Source organism: Aricia agestis, chromosome 6 (assembly GCF_905147365.1).
Source record: "Aricia agestis chromosome 6, ilAriAges1.1, whole genome shotgun sequence".
NCBI classification, from domain to species: Eukaryota; Metazoa; Arthropoda; class Insecta; order Lepidoptera; family Lycaenidae; genus Aricia; species Aricia agestis.
The window spans coordinates 2,266,114-2,283,604 of record NC_056411.1 but is presented as its reverse complement, the minus strand read 5'-3'; the positions used below and the strand labels follow the sequence as shown (position 1 = coordinate 2,283,604).

The window sequence follows — 17,491 nt, the reverse complement described above, 5'->3', positions numbered from 1 at the left end:
TGTACATAGTGTGAATACAAGCAGTACGTCGCAGGAACAAAATGTGTCCAATGTAAATACCTGCAGTACATCGCAATGTCTGTTAAAAGTCGTCCGTGTAAATATTCACGGCCCTAATGGTGCAATAAGTTGTATAGCCATGTTAGACGATGGCTCTAGTGTATCATTAATAAGTAGTGAATTGACAAATAGGTTAGGTTTATGTGGAGATAAACAAACATTACGTGTATGTGGCGCGTGGAGTAACACCGCGCTAGAATGTAACAGTACGGTGGTACGGTCGTGTATTTCGAACGCAGATGGACAGAAGTTCGAATTTACCGCGCGCAGCATAGATGAGTTAAGGTTACCAGTGCAAAACTTAACGTCTGTAGATTTCTGTAAATATAAACATTTAAGTCAAGTTAATAATAATTTTGCTACCGGAATGTGTAAACCTGATATTTTGATAGGTCAGGATAATTATCATTTGTTGTTGCCGCTTAAAATTATTAGGGGCAGACCTAACGAGCCTTACGCGACACTGACCCCACTAGGTTGGTGTATTCATGGTTTTGTGTCCAACTTACCTCGCGTGCCCCACTCAGCGCTGCTCATCTGCGATGACCTTGCCGTCCCCTCGGCTGCCGAACTTACCTTGCGCGAGATCCAGGAAGACGTCCGTCGTTCTTTCACTTTAGAGTCAATGGGAATCGGTACTAAGCCGCGAGAGAACGCCGAGGACGCCCGTGCAGTCGCCCACCTGGAGAAGACGGCCACGCTCATAGACGGGAGGTGGTACGTAGGGCTGCCGTGGAAAAATGTACATAGTAGGATGCCGGAGTCGCTTCCGCACGCTGTAAATAGATTAGTTAATGTCGAAAAGAAAATGAATAATAACGCTGAATTCGCTGCTAGGTATACTGATAGGATTCAGCACCTGCTGGATAACGATTTCGCACAGGAATTGCCGACGGATAGGCCGGCGCGACGGACGTGGTACCTACCACATTTTGGGGTCGACAACCCTAATAAAAAGAAGCTGCGCTTAGTGTTCGATGCAGCCGCTAAAAGTCACGGTGTTTGTCTCAATGACTACCTACTACAGGGGCCGGACCTCCTTATGTCGTTATTCGGTATTATGTTACGGTTTAGGGGAAAGAAAGTTGCCATGTCAGCTGATATTAAAGATCAGTTTCTTAGAATAAAAATTATACGCGAAGATCAAGACGCGCTACGGTTTATATGGCGAGATCCCGTAACTAAATGTATAAAAACTTTTGTCATGACGTCCTTGATTTTCGGCGCGAATTGTTCACCATTTATAGCTCAATTTATTAAAAATACAAACGCAATAAGATTTCAGTCTACCATGCCGGACGTCGTTTACGCGATATGTAAACAACATTACGCAGACGACTACATAGATAGCGTAGAAGACGAGGACACGGCGATTAAACTCGCCAAAAACATAATCGATGTTCATAGTCAAGGTGGTTTTGAAATTAGGAACTGGACTAGTAATAGCGCCGCGGTACTAGACAGCCTACCGACCGAGTCGCTCGGTGCGTCCGCGGTAAAGTTCAATCTGGATCATATGGACGAAGGTGAACGAACTTTAGGCTTAATATGGCACCCGAAGGAGGATAGTTTAGGTTTCGATGTTTCTTTTAAACGTATTCCGGTGGATATTATAAACGGGATTAAAACTCCTACAAAACGCGAAATGTTACGCGTTGTTATGTCAATTTTTGATGTATACGGTTTTTTGTCGCCTTTTACAATAAAAGGTAAAATATTACTCCAAGATACGTGGCGAAGTAATATTCAATGGGATGAGGATATTCCACAATTAATTAATAATAAGTGGAACGAGTGGTTGCAAATTTTAAAACGCGTCGAAACGATACGTTTGCCGCGTTATTTTGAAAATGTAAATAGTCTTAGGAATGTACGCGATGCACCGAATAGCGAGTACCCCCCGTCTCCCCGCGCGCCCCTCGCTTCCCCGCGTGCGCCCGCGCGCGCTCCTGTGTGTCGACCGCTGTCGCCCGGGTCAAGGACACGAACAGCTGACGCGTGTACTTATGTTTCGGGCGGTTACAATAATTTAGAATTGCATTTATTTTGCGACGCGTCTACTAAGGCTATGTGTGCTGTCGCTTACTGGCGCTGGATGTCTAATAATAATATTCGCGTTGCGTTTATTGCCAGTAAGTGTCGAGTGGCTCCCTTAAAACTTACGTCGGTGCCACGCTTGGAACTACAAGCTGCTCGGCTCGCCGACACTATAGGAAAGGAGCACACTATGAAACCTGTAAATAGATATTTTTGGTGTGATTCTAGTACGGTTCTACATTGGATTCGGAACGACGCGCGCTGTTATAAAGCTTTTATTGCACATCGTTTAGGGGAGATAGATGAACTAACTAGTATTAACGAGTGGAGGTATGTACCCACCAAATTAAATGTCGCAGATCTGGCCACAAGAGATTCTTGTGATTTTTCCGTTTTTAACGTCGATAGCGAGTGGTTCCGTGGCCCGAATTTTTTGTATAGCGATGAGTCGTTATGGCCAGCAGATTTCTTGGTACCGAGGGTCAATAAGGTAGATCTAGAGTTTGTAAATACAGTCCACATAGTCGAAAACAATCTACCTGCTGTGCCAGATCCGCTGCGTTTCTCATCGTGGCTACGGTTACTTAGGTCTACTTGTATAGTTTTTTCGTTTGTAGATATTAAATGTAAGAAGCTTACCGGTACTATCGACGGTGACTTAATGTCTAAGGCTGAACAGCTGTTAGTTAAATATGCGCAGTTACAGAGTTTTCCCGAAGATGTACATAGTCTGAAAAATAATAATTATGTAAATAAGAAAAGTAGGTTACTTACCTTGTCTCCGTTTCTCGACGAGCATGGAATCCTGCGCGCCGGTGGCCGCATCGACGCGGCACGCGACGTCCCGGTTAGTGTGAAACGTCCCGTCATACTCGACGGCAGCCACCACGTCGCGCGCCTTATTGTCAAACATTTTCATGTTCGCGCTGCCCATGGTAACCATGAGACAGTAGTCAACGATTTGAAGCAGAAATATTGGATTCTGCATATTAGGCCGACCGTAAGGCGTGTAGCTATCGAATGTATGCTTTGTAGGATTAGGAAAGCGCAACCCAAACCACCTAGGATGGGTGACCTTCCGGAGGCACGCTTGGCGCATCACCAAAGACCGTTTAGTTACTGCGGGCTCGATTTATTCGGTCCTATCGAAATTGCAATCGGTAGAAGAAGGGAAAAGCGATACGGCGTATTATTTACTTGTTTAACTGTCAGAGCCATTCATATTGAAATCGTATCGTCTTTAACAACGGACTCTTTGATAATGGCTCTCCGTAGGATGGCGGCTAGACGAGGATGGCCGCTACACTTGTATTCTGATAACGGTACGAATTTGCGAGGCGCCGATACCGAAATTCGTAAATCTATTCAAAATTTAAGTCCCAACACATTACAGTCGACCGCGATTAATTACGGCACAACCTGGACCTTTATACCTCCCTCCAGTCCGCATTGGGGTGGGGCATGGGAGCGCCTCATTCGAACTGTCAAAAGTTCACTTAAAGTCGTATTAAATGAGCGCACCCCTCGTGAGGAAGTTCTACTCACACTGATGGCTGAGGTCGAACAGATAGTGAACGGTCGTCCGTTAACGCATGTGAGCGTGGAGCCAGGGTCAGAGGAGGCCCTCACGCCTAATCATTTTCTTTTAGGTTCGTCGTCAAATTTACCGGTGTTAGGGGAGTTCGACAACTCCGATTTATTTTTACGTAAGCAATGGCGTATAGCGCAACGCCTTGCAGATATGTTTTGGTCTCGCTGGGTAAAGGAGATGCTGCCGCAGCTGATCCCTAGGAGCAAGTGGACCCAGGAAGAGACACCTCTGAAAGTAGGGGATTTTGTTTTTATCGCGGACCCGAATTCTCCGCGAAACTGTTGGTTGCGGGGAACAGTAGAGGCGGTCATGCCAGGGAAGGATGAGCGCGTCAGAGTGGTGGACATTCGCACTAGGGCTGGAATTCTAAGACGCTCTGCGGCCCGCGTCGCACGTGTACCTATGGGCTAGGAGTGCTGTTCCAGCACTGGGGTGGGGAATGTTGGCGACGCGACCTCCACCGTACTGCACCTTTAAAAAATGTAAAAAAGAAACTAAGTTATGTTTTGTCTATGGCGAAGCGACGCCTCGGAATTCAACTGTTTTTTTCGTGGTATGATATAAAAGAGATTTGTCGGCGGATTTTGGGCAGTCTATTTTAGTTTTTTCTGAAGTGTGTACATATTTGTGGTCTTCCGTTAATATACCGTGACTTTACTCGTACATCCAGAATTTTATTATTCCTCCTCCCGTAGCCTACATGGGTGTTTTACTCGGGGGTTTGTAATTAAATACTCATTTGAATTAACCAATAAAAAGACGATGTCCGTTTTATTGGTCGAAAAAAACACTGTGCGATCGAGTCGGCGACGCCCATACAGTCGGTATGGTGCGGCCATGCCGACTGTATGGGCGCCGCAGACTCGATATCCCTTAATATGGATGAGGAAATTAGCAAATTGCATATTAAGCAGTTAACGTAGTAAGCATGAGGTACAAAATTTTAATATGAGTAGGTATATTAATTAAGGAATTCATAAAAAAACTAGTTCTTATAAATTAACATCTCGCGGTGGCGTGTCTTAATAATTTTAGTGCATGCTAAAAGCGTGTTTTTAGTTTTTCAAACTATATAATTATTGTTCATATGAGTATAGGCCACGTTAAATTTGCTGCCCCTATGTACGAACTCTGCCGCCATCCTAGGACGCTACTGCCCCCCATAGGACGCCATAGGAGGCTGCCGCCCATAGGCCATGACCTATCTATATTGCTTATAATATTAAGTACCTACATAAATAAAGAGCTGCCATAAGAGCACCAATAATATACTCACGGTCGTATTTTATTAATTACTCATATGTAACGTCACCACTCGGCACTCACCGTAAACAATCTCATAACAAATTATTAATTTCAGTCGCGACGATATTCCTGGCGGTGTACCTGCAGAAGGCGGAGCTGCCGGCCTGGACGGTCTTCCTGCTGGCCGCCTTCGTCGCCTTCCACGTTATACTGCACCTCATACTCTCCGTAAGTTATAGCCTGTCCACACGGCGCGTTGCGTCGTAGCAGCGCTGCCGTTGCGTTGTTTTACATACAAATAACCATGGGCGTACCCAGGTTCTGGGCCAGCGGGGGGCAAATTACCCAGGTTCAGGCAGCTGCCCCCCCCCCTGCCGCCGCCCCCCCTCGGTACGCCCATGCAAATAACCAAGGTGTTCACACGGCGCGCTGCGTCGTCGCAACGCACACATGACGGACAGCAGCCCACGAGACGAAGCGGGAGGGGGGATGTTTACGTCAAGACTGCCTCGTAATAACGCTGCGATGACGCAGCGCCCATGTGGCCGGCTATGCGTTAAACGGCAGCGCTGCGTCGACGCAACGTGCCGTGTGAACAGGCTCTTATTATAACTAGATGACGCAACCCCGTTCCCCAAAATTCGTTTATTCACGCGGGTACCGTACATTTTTCCGGGATAAAAAGTACCTAACATATGTCCTTTCCCGGGGCTCAAAGTATCTCCATACCAAACAGCAAAATCGGTTTGTTTGCAGCTAGCGGGCTGCGTATCGGAAGGTCGCGTGGCGGGCGCGCGCGTGGACGCGTTCCCGTTGAAGGACATGCTGCCGCGGTCCGCCGTGTCGCCCAGACCGGAGCACGGGGCTGATGCGCCGGTAAGCTTAAATACTACAGCAGCTACGGGCGAATAGGGCAATCGCCCGGGGGCTCGCTCTTGCAGGGGCCTCGCAAGGTATTTTTTCGTAAGGCAAAGGGCTTCGCAAGGACCTTCTGCCCGGGGCCTCGCAAAGACCTTCTGTCCGGGGCCTCGCAAAGATCTTCTATCCGGGGCCTCGCAACGGGTAAGGCCGCCACTGTTAACTTGTCAAAGCCGTCAAACGAGACAGAAAAATCTAGCTATAGAAGTTCTTGAAATACAGCCTGGAGACAGAAAGACGGACAGACAGACATCGAAGTCTTAGTATAGGGTCCCGTTTGTTACCCTTTGGGTACGGAACCCTAAAAACCGACACCGACGCCGAACAATGGCGAACACAAACAGGAACAGGCAAACACATACAAAAATACCCATCCAGTTGTAGGTGTTTGTGTGACGGGCCTTTAGGTTAAGTAAGTACTATATAGACCTCCTAAAGTTATCCGGCCGAAACTGCACACAGTTTCTGGTCGTTGTTACCTGTAGCTCGTATACCATGAGTTATATTTATAGATACTCGATACAGACTACGTAAATATTTAGTATGGTGATTTTAGTTCCGCAAGTGACCGCTAAAGGCGCTGTAAAATTTGCCATACTTACTAAAAATTTACGTAGTCGGTATAGAGTATCGATAAAAACTGATACTTAGCTGTAAGCTCATGGTACTTTTAGGTGCATGGGCGTACCGAGGGGGGAGCAGGGGGGGCAGCTACTCCCCCTTGGATCATGTTGACGTCCCTACTAAGTGTATAAAAATAATATAAAAAATAATATATATAATATATAAGTGTAACGAATTTTTGTCATTTGTTTGCAATACAACTAAAAATTATAAATTTTTTATTCTTTATAAACACCTAGCTTATAAAAAATGATTTGCCCCCCCCCCCCCTGGCCCAGAACCTGGGCAATTTTTAACTATAACCATAACTTTAACTTTAACCACGCCTCTGGTGCAACCCACCCTTAACTATATTTTCACTGTTTCAATACCTAATCTGAGTTTCTTTCACAGTTCTCGAAGTTCCGAAAACATCTACTGGGAGTATACGCGCCAATAATAGTGCTGTTCGCGGCGGCGCTAGTGTGCTTAGTAGCTCTAGCACCGATCGGCGTCACCTACAACTCGCTCATGGGATCCTAGTACTACGTTGAAGAATAGAGATATGTCTTATGCGGATGTAGTATTAAAAATCCACCAAGAATTTTGTTAAATATTTAAGTACTTGTCTATGAGGCCCTAACAGTCTAACTGCCGCACTAAAGTGGAACGTTAATTATTTTAAAATGTTGATATAAGCCTCATACATTATCTGTCAAACTCTTCATTAAATTGAAGGTTAATCACAATTAACACAATTAAATGTCTCTGAGTACGGTATAGTGTAATCTTAATATATTTTTTAAATAATTATCTATTAAATAACATCAGCCAACAGAAGTTTTAAAGTGCTTATAACCTATAAATATCCTCCTATTTTGAAAAGTATCTCAGAAAAGAACTATGGAAAAGAATAACCTTAAATTGTTAGCCTATAAAAAATGTAAGCTTTAGTTATGAGGCTATAAAAATAAAATAGTTGCTACTAAATTCCGTCCAGGCAACAAGGTGCTGCACAATTTAAAATTTTACAATTGACTTTTTTACCCTGACATCACCCTGTACAAATATTTATATACACAGTTAACAATAAGATAATAATATGAAATAGATTAAGTTTAATGTTAATTTTAATGAGTTCTGTAAATATATTTAAATTTTAAACAGTAATGTCAATAAAATCTTATTTCTAATTTTTTTTTTCTTTCAACTGCTGAAAAAGGTAACTAATAAGAGTAATAAGTGTTAAGTAATACTTATAAGTATTACTTAACACTAGAAAGACCGGAGCGGTCAAATGACCGCATTTTCGTTTTTAATTTGCTACATTTTTGTTACCGTTGCATGAAATTCGTTTTTCTCTCATGACATTTCATAATTTAAGATTGTTTAAATTGTGCTAACGTGTTTTTAATTATTGCTCAATAATTAAAAGTTTTAAATAACAACCTACCTAGAAAAACCGTAGCGGTCAATTGACCGCTTGAATAAGATTTCTAAAGAAAGTGGGTTTTTCTTGCCAGTTTTATTTTTCTTCCAAATTTTTTATTATTGTCATGTTTTGTTTGTGTATTGTATTTGAAATTTGATTTAAATTTTATAAAAAACTCGACTGAAATAGACTTGCCAATGACTCATAGGACAAAAGTGGGATAAATACTTTTATTTACATAAATGGTCCAAAATTTCACATTTTTATATATAAAGATAATGGTAATATATTTACAAATATAGTATGTGCACAAACAAAACATTTTGCCTTGCCTGTTTTGATATTGTAATGTATTTCAAGTTTTTTGCCTAATGAAACCCTGTTTTTTGAAAATTATCAACGGTACTACAAAAATCGGTGTCAATTTTCATAGTATTGTTGCCTAAGTTGACCTAACATAGCCAGGGTTTATTAGTAGTTCGAATTTCCATAAAATATTTATGCTGAGTTAATTTTATTTTTTGTTTTACCTACACAAACGAAGCAAATAACAAACTAAAGGTTGCGAATTGTAGTTCTATGAAAATATGATAAAAATTGTTATATTTATGCTAAATTTAAGTATATTTCATTTCTAAAGCATATTTTTTTGTACTTTTTTAGCTTTAGTGATAAAAGATTTTTATATTGTGACCAAAAATACGACACGAAAAAATAATAGATTTGTCCTCTACTAGGGTATTTTCATCAAGATGTTCATGGCTTCTAAATGTGAATTACTGTACATAAGAGTAACTTTACCATTCTATTGCTAAAATGAGAAAATATAAAATCTCAAAAAACGGTGTTTTATGCTCAAAAATCAGGAACAAAACCAATAAATCTTGTGGAGTCGTTATAATGTCCATTATATCAGCAGCTGGTCTATAAAATGCTTTTTTAAATAATTTTCTTGAATATTTATTCTATAATTTAATTTAGTTACATTTATAAATAATTACATGGTCAATAAAACGCAAAAGCAAAATAGTAAGACACACAAAAAATGTAAAAACATACAATGGGTCATTTGACCGCTCTTGGTATTTCTAGAAAGTCTAGAATTCCAGTCTTTCTAGTGTTAATAAGTAATATAACTAATTAAGTGAGCTTGTATTAGATAGGACTCATTTATAGACCAAGCTTCTAAGAAAAACAGTTTTAAATAGAATATAACATTTCTTTATTGATTGTTCATTATAATATTACTGAAATTAAATATTAGCTATCGTCATTTGGTATTTCTGAGTCTTCTACAGTCCTAGATGATGGAATGTACACTTTAAAAGAAAATTCTGTATGTGGGAAGGATCCAGGATTAATAACTTGACAATTCTGGTAACTTCTTGTGTACGGTTGGAACTGATCACCTATCACAACCAAATCTGGAATCGGATATAAACTCAAGGCATCAGCATGTTTCCAGAAAATTGGCTGAACCCCCAAAGATAATGGTGATAATGTACATTGGCTCAACAATGTCTTTGTAATGTGATCAGGTATATCACCAGTTTCTGGAAAATGTATTGAATTTCTACACATCTTTGTAACTAAATCCTGTCTTAGTACCACAATCTCCTGTGTACAGTATTGAATGCGACAGGGATTGGAAGTGAAGATAACAGCATCTCCCAATTTGTTGCTTATGTCTTTGGTAACAATGCTAGGTATGGGAGGTCTCGGAAGAATATTTGGTGCGGCTGGATCTCCTAAGCCTGGTACAAAAATAAATTTACAGGACTCCCTTAGTTTAGTGAAAGGGTATATCATATCTCCCAAGTTTATTAATGCCGCTTTGAGTTGAGTGCTATGTTCATATCCATAGGGACAGGATAAAAATTCCCCCAAGAACACTATAGCTATAGGAGGAAACTCATTGAATCCTGAAAATAGTGTTTTCAACTTTGATATAACTTTTAGATTGTCAAACCAAACATCAGAAAGAAATACTATTATTCCATCCTCATTGTCTTGTTCCAATTTGAGCAAGTTCTGTGAATTTTTCAACAAAGTCCTTGACTTTCCTCCAAAAGTATTGATGTTTCCAAAGTATGGGGAAGACATCAATCGTACCTCAGATGGTGGCAGAACCAAGCCCATAACATGTAAAACTTTGTCTTCATAAAAGCCTTCAGCTAATACAAAACTGCTCTCTGTAAACAATCCAGAGTGATACCGAGTTTGTGTCATGTCCAACACGACACTACCAGTGGGATCTTCTAAGTAGAACTTGCCCTCAGTTAGCTGTGTAAGAAACCCTAATACAATCACATCATCTACACGACTTGAGTTGCTTAGAAGCACCTCAATTTTTCTCAGCGAAAATCTTTTTACATCTGTTGTTGTTGGCAATGTTTCTGTCGCAAACAATTTATTTCGTATGGTCCTTTGCCAAATAATAGTGTATCTGTCGATGAACAGTTGAGCTTTCCACTTAGGTTCCGGAAATAGGTTCTTCACAAAATTGGCGTCTTTTACGAATTTTTTTCTCTCGTTGTCGTAATGAATTTTTGGGATACTAAAAGCGTCAATAACATTGAGAACTGTTTCAGATTCTTCGAGTCCTAGTGATGAGCATTCCCTGTAAGCCACCTCCAAATGCTGCTTTTCCAAAACAGGTTGTGACAGACACTGATGAAGTAGATGTGATATGAGTTTATCGATCATTCTTTTGCGTTCCTGATAGTTCATATCCAAAAGCTGTTCAGCTACAAAGGTGCTTGCATCTCGTCGTATCGTAAAGCCACTTAATTTAAATGCACTATTCACCTCAGACTTCACTTGTTGCAATTCAGCCATTATACATACACTATGAAATCACTGTGATGTACCTATATATTTTCACATAATATTTTAAAATTGTAATTTATAACATATTTTTATTTCATACAAGGCGGCCTCAACAGGTAAATAAAATATGAAATTTTACACAATTTTAGTTTTTACATTAGGTAAAACATAGCATAGGTAACTAAAACTTCGCGCTATTTTTGGCTGTCAACTGTCAAGTTACATCCACATTCCATAGATACCTATATATTTGGTTAAGCTCGTCACAGACAGAGCAGGTAATGTATATTAATGTACATTACCTACATCCCGGAATGTATATCTTTACATTATATTAATGTATCACACACAAAACAGGTAATGTAATGTATCTTTCCCTACATTTCAATGCTAAACGCAACGCTTGACGCACATTTCAGCTGCTAAAGTGTTATACAGACTGTTCTTATTTTTAATGTTGTAATATCTTTATGGCCTTTCGAGTTACTTGCTATTAGATTCACTAGATAGTTCATCAGAAGATGATTCGGATTGTAATTTTGATGCGCGCATTGTTACATATTATTGTGCCAAAAACAGAACGATGTGGATTGAAGATATTTGATTGAAAATATAGGCTCTGGGGAACAGACTGCCTGCAGTACCTGCTGTGAAGTGCTGTGCTAAGGTGGCAAGTGGCAACACTGTGTGTATCTGTCTATCATGTGTATGATACTGTGATTATATTAGTGGCAACACACAGTGTTGCCACTAATATAATCACAGAAATTTTTGAACACCCTATGAAGAGAAGAGATGTATCGTAATATACCGAAATATATTGAAATGTATTGAGATGTATTCAGATGTATCAAAATATTTAATGTATATTTTCATATAGCTCGGTATCTTAAGATACGAAGATGTAAAAATAATATACATTATAGCTGCTGCGTGTGGTCTACTGACGATTTCTATAGAAAGATGTATTGAGATCTATCGAGATGTATCGTGCTATAATATACATCTTTACATTACCTGCTCTGTGTGTGACAAGCTTTACATATCACAGAATACAAATTACAAATAAATAATTACTCACAGTTAAAAGGCCCATTCACGGCAGGACTGCACGGCAGTCCTGCAACACCGGCCGGCAACACCGAGTGTGAACCAATCAGTGAGGCCCATTCACTGCAGGACTGCCGTGCAGTCCTGCAGTGAATGGGCCTCACTGTACATGTGTACATGTGTATCTAGTAACATAACCAAAAAATATCGTTATAAAAATACCGGTTAATATAACGATATTTTCTGGTATCAGGTATGCGGTATGCGTCGGGACTCGTGCACAAAATCTCACTCGCAGCCCAACTTCCGACTTCCAAGCACCAGTTTTTATATACGTGGGAGAGCCATGCTTCGTCACGAATGGGCCGGCTCAACCGGAGAAATACCACGTTCTCAAAGAAAACCGGCGTGAAACAGCGCTTGCGCTGTGTTTCGCCGAGTGAATGAGTTTACCGGAGGCATAATCCCCTCCCCTATTCCCTTTCCTTTTTTTCCCTACCCTCCCCTATTACCCTATTCCCTCGTAAAAGGCCGGCAACGCACCTGCAGCTCTTCTGATGCTGCGAGTGTCCATGGGCGACGGAAGTTGCTTTCCATCCCGTTTACTCGTTCGCCCCCTTATTTTCATTAAAAAAACTGACTTAACAAGTCAAGCAATTTGTTTAGTCAATGAATGCAGAAAATTATGCAAGGTACCTGTTTTTTTTTTTATGAAATAAGGGGGCAAAGGAGCAAACGGGTCACCTGATGGAAAGCAACTTCCGTCGCCCATGGACACTCGCAGCATCAGAAGAGCTGCAAGTGCGTTGTCGGCCTTTTAAGAGGGAATAGGGTAACGGAATTGTCAAACATCTTGAGCAAGAGGGACCAAACCTGTCAGAGGCACAGTTTGGTTTCCGTGCACAGCGCTCAACAATTGACGCAATTCTCGAAGTGAAGGACTTTTCGGAGAAGGGGATAGCTGGTGATGGCGCAGTAGTGGCAATCTCTCTTGACATTGCCAACGCGTTTAACACACTGCCATATGAGGCGATTGAGGAGGGCCTTCTCGACTTGGAACTTCCGACATACATGCGCAGAATCGTCGCCCAATATCTGCGACGTCGGACCATTGTGTGTATTGGACGAGATGGCCGAGTGATCCGGTTTGTGACGTGGTGCGGTGTTCCACAGGGGTCTGCCTTGGGCCCTCACCAGTGGAACATCGGATACAACAGAGTCTTGCGTGCGGCGCTGCTCCGAGGGTTGCGTCTCGTATGCTATGCAGACGATACACTCATCCTGGCACGAGGAAGAACAGTTGAGGAGGCCATCCGCCTGGCAAGGGTGGGCGTTGGCCAGATAGTGGCCCGAATTGAGTGCCAAGGGCTGAGAGTAGCGTTAGAGAAGACAGAGGCTATTCTCTTCCTCAGCCCCCGCCGGAGATTCCCCTCGAACGCTACAGTACGAATCGGCGACGTGAGCGTCCAGATCGGGAAGGAATTAAAATACTTGGGTCTCCTCCTAGACTCGAGATGGACGTTCGCCGAGCACTTTCGTCGGCTGGCGCCGAGATTGAAGAGGTCGGCAGCGGCCCTCGGTAGCCTCCTGCCCAACCTTGGCGGACCAGGATCCAGTTGTCGGCAGCTCTACAGGGGGGTCTTACGATCCATGGCCCTGTATGGAGCTCCCGTATGGGCGGAAGGCCTGAGCGCCCATAACAAAGCGCTTTTAAAGAGTGTCCAGCGGGTAATGGCGTTGCGAATGATCCGTGGGTATCGTACGATAGCTGGTGAAGCAGCACTCGCTCTTGCGGGGACCCCGCCTTGGGACATTGAGGCACAAGGGCTGGCGGAGATTTATTTCCGAACAGCGGAGATTAAAAGGAGAGGGGAGTGGGTGTCACCCGAGCTGATAGCTCGATGGCGCCGCCAGACGCGCATTATCACAATGCGTACCTGGGAAGAGAGACTGGCGTCTCCGACATATGGACGACGAGTCGTAGAGGCGATTCGGCCTCACATACGACAGTGGGTGACACACCAGAGGGGTTCTCTCACATACCGGATGGTGCAGATGTTGACCGGGCATGGCTGCTTTGGTCATTATCTGCACCATACGGCCAGACGGGAGCCGACACCCCAGTGCCACCACTGTGATCATGACGACGACACCGCACATCACACGCTCCTCGAATGCCCAGCCTGGGTAGAACAGCGAGCGGTGCTTGTTGCGACCACCGGATTAGACCTCACACTCCCGGCCATAGTTACAACTATGGTCCGGTCGAGACAAGGCTGGGACGCAGTGGCTACCTTCTGTGAAGATGTTATCTCACAGAAGGAGGCCGCCGTACGGGTCAGAAAAGCGGATGTAGCCGCAGACCCGATTCGAAGACGGCGCGGAGCCGAACACGAGCGCCAGCTCCCGCCGTAGATAGGACTCGGGCGACGGATTGGGGAACCCGCCGCCCATTGCACGAGTCTATCCGGTTACAGAGCGCCCTGCCTTGGGCAGCTCTTCCGGAGTAAGCGACAGCAGAATGTCGCGCGGAGAATCTGCGCTGAAAGCAGACGCCGCTAACTTGGCCGCTGCAGTTTTCGTCTCAGACGGGTCCAGCGGCTCAGCACAAAATAAATAATAAAATTAAAAAAATAAAAATGTTTATTTCAGACCGGAGTCCATAAGCTGTTAGTAAATACAATAATTATTTTATTACAAACTATGTTAGTACTCAGGAATTATATTATTAGTTAAAATATATACGTGGCCTACCAGCAGCACTGGACACGTAAACATGAATATGCACCCAATGACGCATGATTGGACACTCTACTTTATCGCTTATCACCCTAAGAATAGTGTTGGTGCTTGCGCGAACTCTGCTCATCAAAGAAGCTACTCGCTTTCTTATGACGGCTTGAAAGCCATCAGTGTGAGTTTGAGCAAACATATTTGACGCGCTGCAGAATCGCGGAAGCCCCAACATAACTCTTAGTGCATTATTATATTGGACTCGGAGAGCGTTGTAAGCCCGCTGCGTGTAGTCAACCCACAGATTGCACGTATACATAGATTGTCAAAAAGCTCTGAAGAGAGTTAATTTAACTTCTTTACTACATCGTGCAAATCTGCGGGCCAACATGTTGCATCGGACTGCCATCGCCCTCCGTTCCCTTTCAATGTCACAGTCGTCTTTCAAGTCCTCAGTCACCATATGGCCAAGATACTTGAAAGACGACACCCTAGTAAGAGCCCCTCCATTCAGAGTTACAGTTGACACCGAGTCTAAGTTACAACCTTTAGTTTTAAATATAACCAGCTGGCTTTTCTTAACGTTGTAGACGAGGCCATGTAACAATGCGTATCTCTCGCACACACCAATCAATCTCCTTAGAGCCAAGATTGATGGACTCAGCAACACCATATCGTCTGCGTAGCTAATGCTATTGACAATATGGCCGTCAAGGGAGCATCCGACAAAGCGGAGGAGAAGGCACGGACGGGTTTTAGTAGCTAGAGCTGCGGCCAACTTACCATCTTTTCGGCCGCAGCGAGTCCCACATACCCCGGAGGTCCTTCCCCAGTGCCGCCGGGGATGCTTAAGCGCATTTCCCGTCTTAAAAAAAAAAAAAAAAAAAGGAATAGGGTAACAGGGGAGGGTAAGGAAGGGAAGAGAAGGGAATAGAGGAGGGTAGGGAAGGGAATAGGGTAGGGGATTGGGCCACCGGTAAACTCACTCACTCGGCGAAACACAGCGCAATCGCTGTTTCACGCCGGTTTTCTGTGAGAACGTGGTATTTCTCCGGTCGAGCCGGCCCATTCGTGCCGAAGCATGGCTCTCCCACGTATAACATGTCTGTATTTATTTACTTGTTTTAATTGTGGCGAATGCGGGGGATTGGCAAAATATGGATAATTATTTGTATGTCTTAGTATTTATTACTAGAATTCTAAGTTTAATACATATATATTTTGTTGACTGTAGTTAAAAATATCAACACATTTAAAAAAAGGAAGCACAAAATTATATGATAGCATTTATAAAATATGTAGGTATTATAACACGGAGAATATTTTAAGGAGCGTAGCCCGTCGGATCAGAGGCGCTTTACACACGACGGGGCGGGGCGGACCGGTCAATTTCGCCGCGAACGATAGCACAATGAGAATCTTACAAAATGTATTACCAACGCACACCAAGGGCAAAAAGAACGCTCCGCAGGTCAACGGCGGGCTCTGGCGGCGCGGCATGTCCGCGGCTGCCCGCCATGGAGCACACAAACCAGTTTACATGCAGTAACGCAGACGGCGCGGTGCCGCGAGGCGGCAGCTAGCTCTATTCTCTGTATCTCCACAAGAACGAACGTCCTGAACTTACTGCCTCCACTCGTCGTGTGCTTTGTGTACCACCTCGCCCCGTCGTGTGCAACAACAGAGTCCGTCCGGCAGCCAGCGCACAGCGCACGTGCTGACAATACAATAATTTACTATAGGTACCTACAAACCATAAATTAGTAATATTTGAACAAAGATACTGAGCACTGAACTACTGAGTACTGACCATGTCATTCTCATTAGACGTCATTTTTCCTATAATATATACCTAAACTGGTCACCAGACACGTCTTTTTTAATTTTGTGCATACTGCAGACTGATTAAATTAAGTACTTATTTTACAAAAGGTAACGGTATCAAAGAACATATATTTACTGTTATAAATCCTATTTACCGGTATTAATTCCAATTTTTACCGTTATTTTTAGTATCGGGTAAATTTTTATACCGTTATCTATGCCCTTGAAGCAATAACGTTATGAAAAAATACCGGTATTTGAAACCCTGGCCGTGAATGGGCCATTTTAAATAGTATCACAGATAGCGGGGCTAGAATGATGGATTTTCTTATTTTTTTTTAATTTGATTGTCAAACAGTTTCCATTTTAGTAACTAGATGGCGTATGGGTAGACAACTATCGGTAATACCAGGCAATACCATCAATAATTTCTACAAAAGTGGGCAAAAGAATGTAAAACTTGATACATTTCAATTTGAAAAAGACACGATGATATTTTAATGAATAGGCTAATTATTATAACGATGTTTTAGTTAAAACTCACGGAAGAAATAACCCTATTTATTGATATTCACACCAAATGTCACAGGAGTTATAAATTTTGGTTTTGACAACATCTTACCTGCACTTTTGCACTATAACGGATATTTAAAGGCCAATATTTTACCAATAATGAACATCGAAAACCCAAATAACACAATTTGGGAAAAAATAATAAAAATCACACCAACAATAAAAAGTAGAAGAAGTTTCAAAGTAACATGGCCGCCAAAACTCTTTCAGTCATAACTCATAAACCTATAACGACAGTATCATAGACATAATATATACATGGACAGTATATATTAAGTCTATGCTTTCAGTTGTCAGTTTTCAGTTTGACAAGTTTTTATTATGTCAGCGTATTCCTAAACTATTACCAGTATACTGGCCTAATCGCTTAGGCCAATGATCGCTTAGGTTTAAGATATTTTGATTTATGTCACACTTGACAGTACACTGATATTTTTTGGAAACACAACCCATATGTAGTCAGTGATGCCAACCTGCAGATAATTTCAGATCGGTGAGGAACCAATGGAACCATTGACTTTTATAAGTGGATGCGGCATAATGGTTTCTACCAAATCAAAATTCTGTGGCCGGTCCGCCATTTTATATTCCGGCTC

General features: G+C 42.5%; 2 protein-coding genes across 3 annotated transcripts in view; one reads left to right on the top strand and one right to left on the bottom strand.

The window, feature by feature from the left end:
- The window catches only part of LOC121727993 (putative ferric-chelate reductase 1 homolog), a 59,203-nt gene that overhangs the window by 34,064 nt on the left and 7,648 nt on the right, over window positions 1–17,491 (top strand). The window contains exons 11-13 of one of the 2 annotated variants that reach the window (XM_042116078.1): window positions 5,049–5,161; window positions 5,690–5,809; window positions 6,869–7,003. In XM_042116078.1, coding sequence (XP_041972012.1) covers window positions 5,049–5,161; window positions 5,690–5,809; window positions 6,869–6,997 — 362 coding nt within the window. In that variant the 3' untranslated portion in view covers window positions 6,998–7,003. Of the gene's footprint in view, window positions 1–5,048; window positions 5,162–5,689; window positions 5,810–6,868; window positions 7,107–17,491 lie in introns of those variants that run through there. The other variant, XM_042116077.1, reaches the window with a different exon arrangement.
- LOC121727994 (DNA polymerase epsilon subunit 2) lies at window positions 9,092–10,801 on the bottom strand. The gene has a single exon (XM_042116080.1). The coding sequence runs from the start codon at window positions 10,722–10,724 to the stop codon at window positions 9,147–9,149; it is 1,578 nt and encodes a 525-aa protein (XP_041972014.1). The 5' UTR covers window positions 10,725–10,801; the 3' UTR covers window positions 9,092–9,146.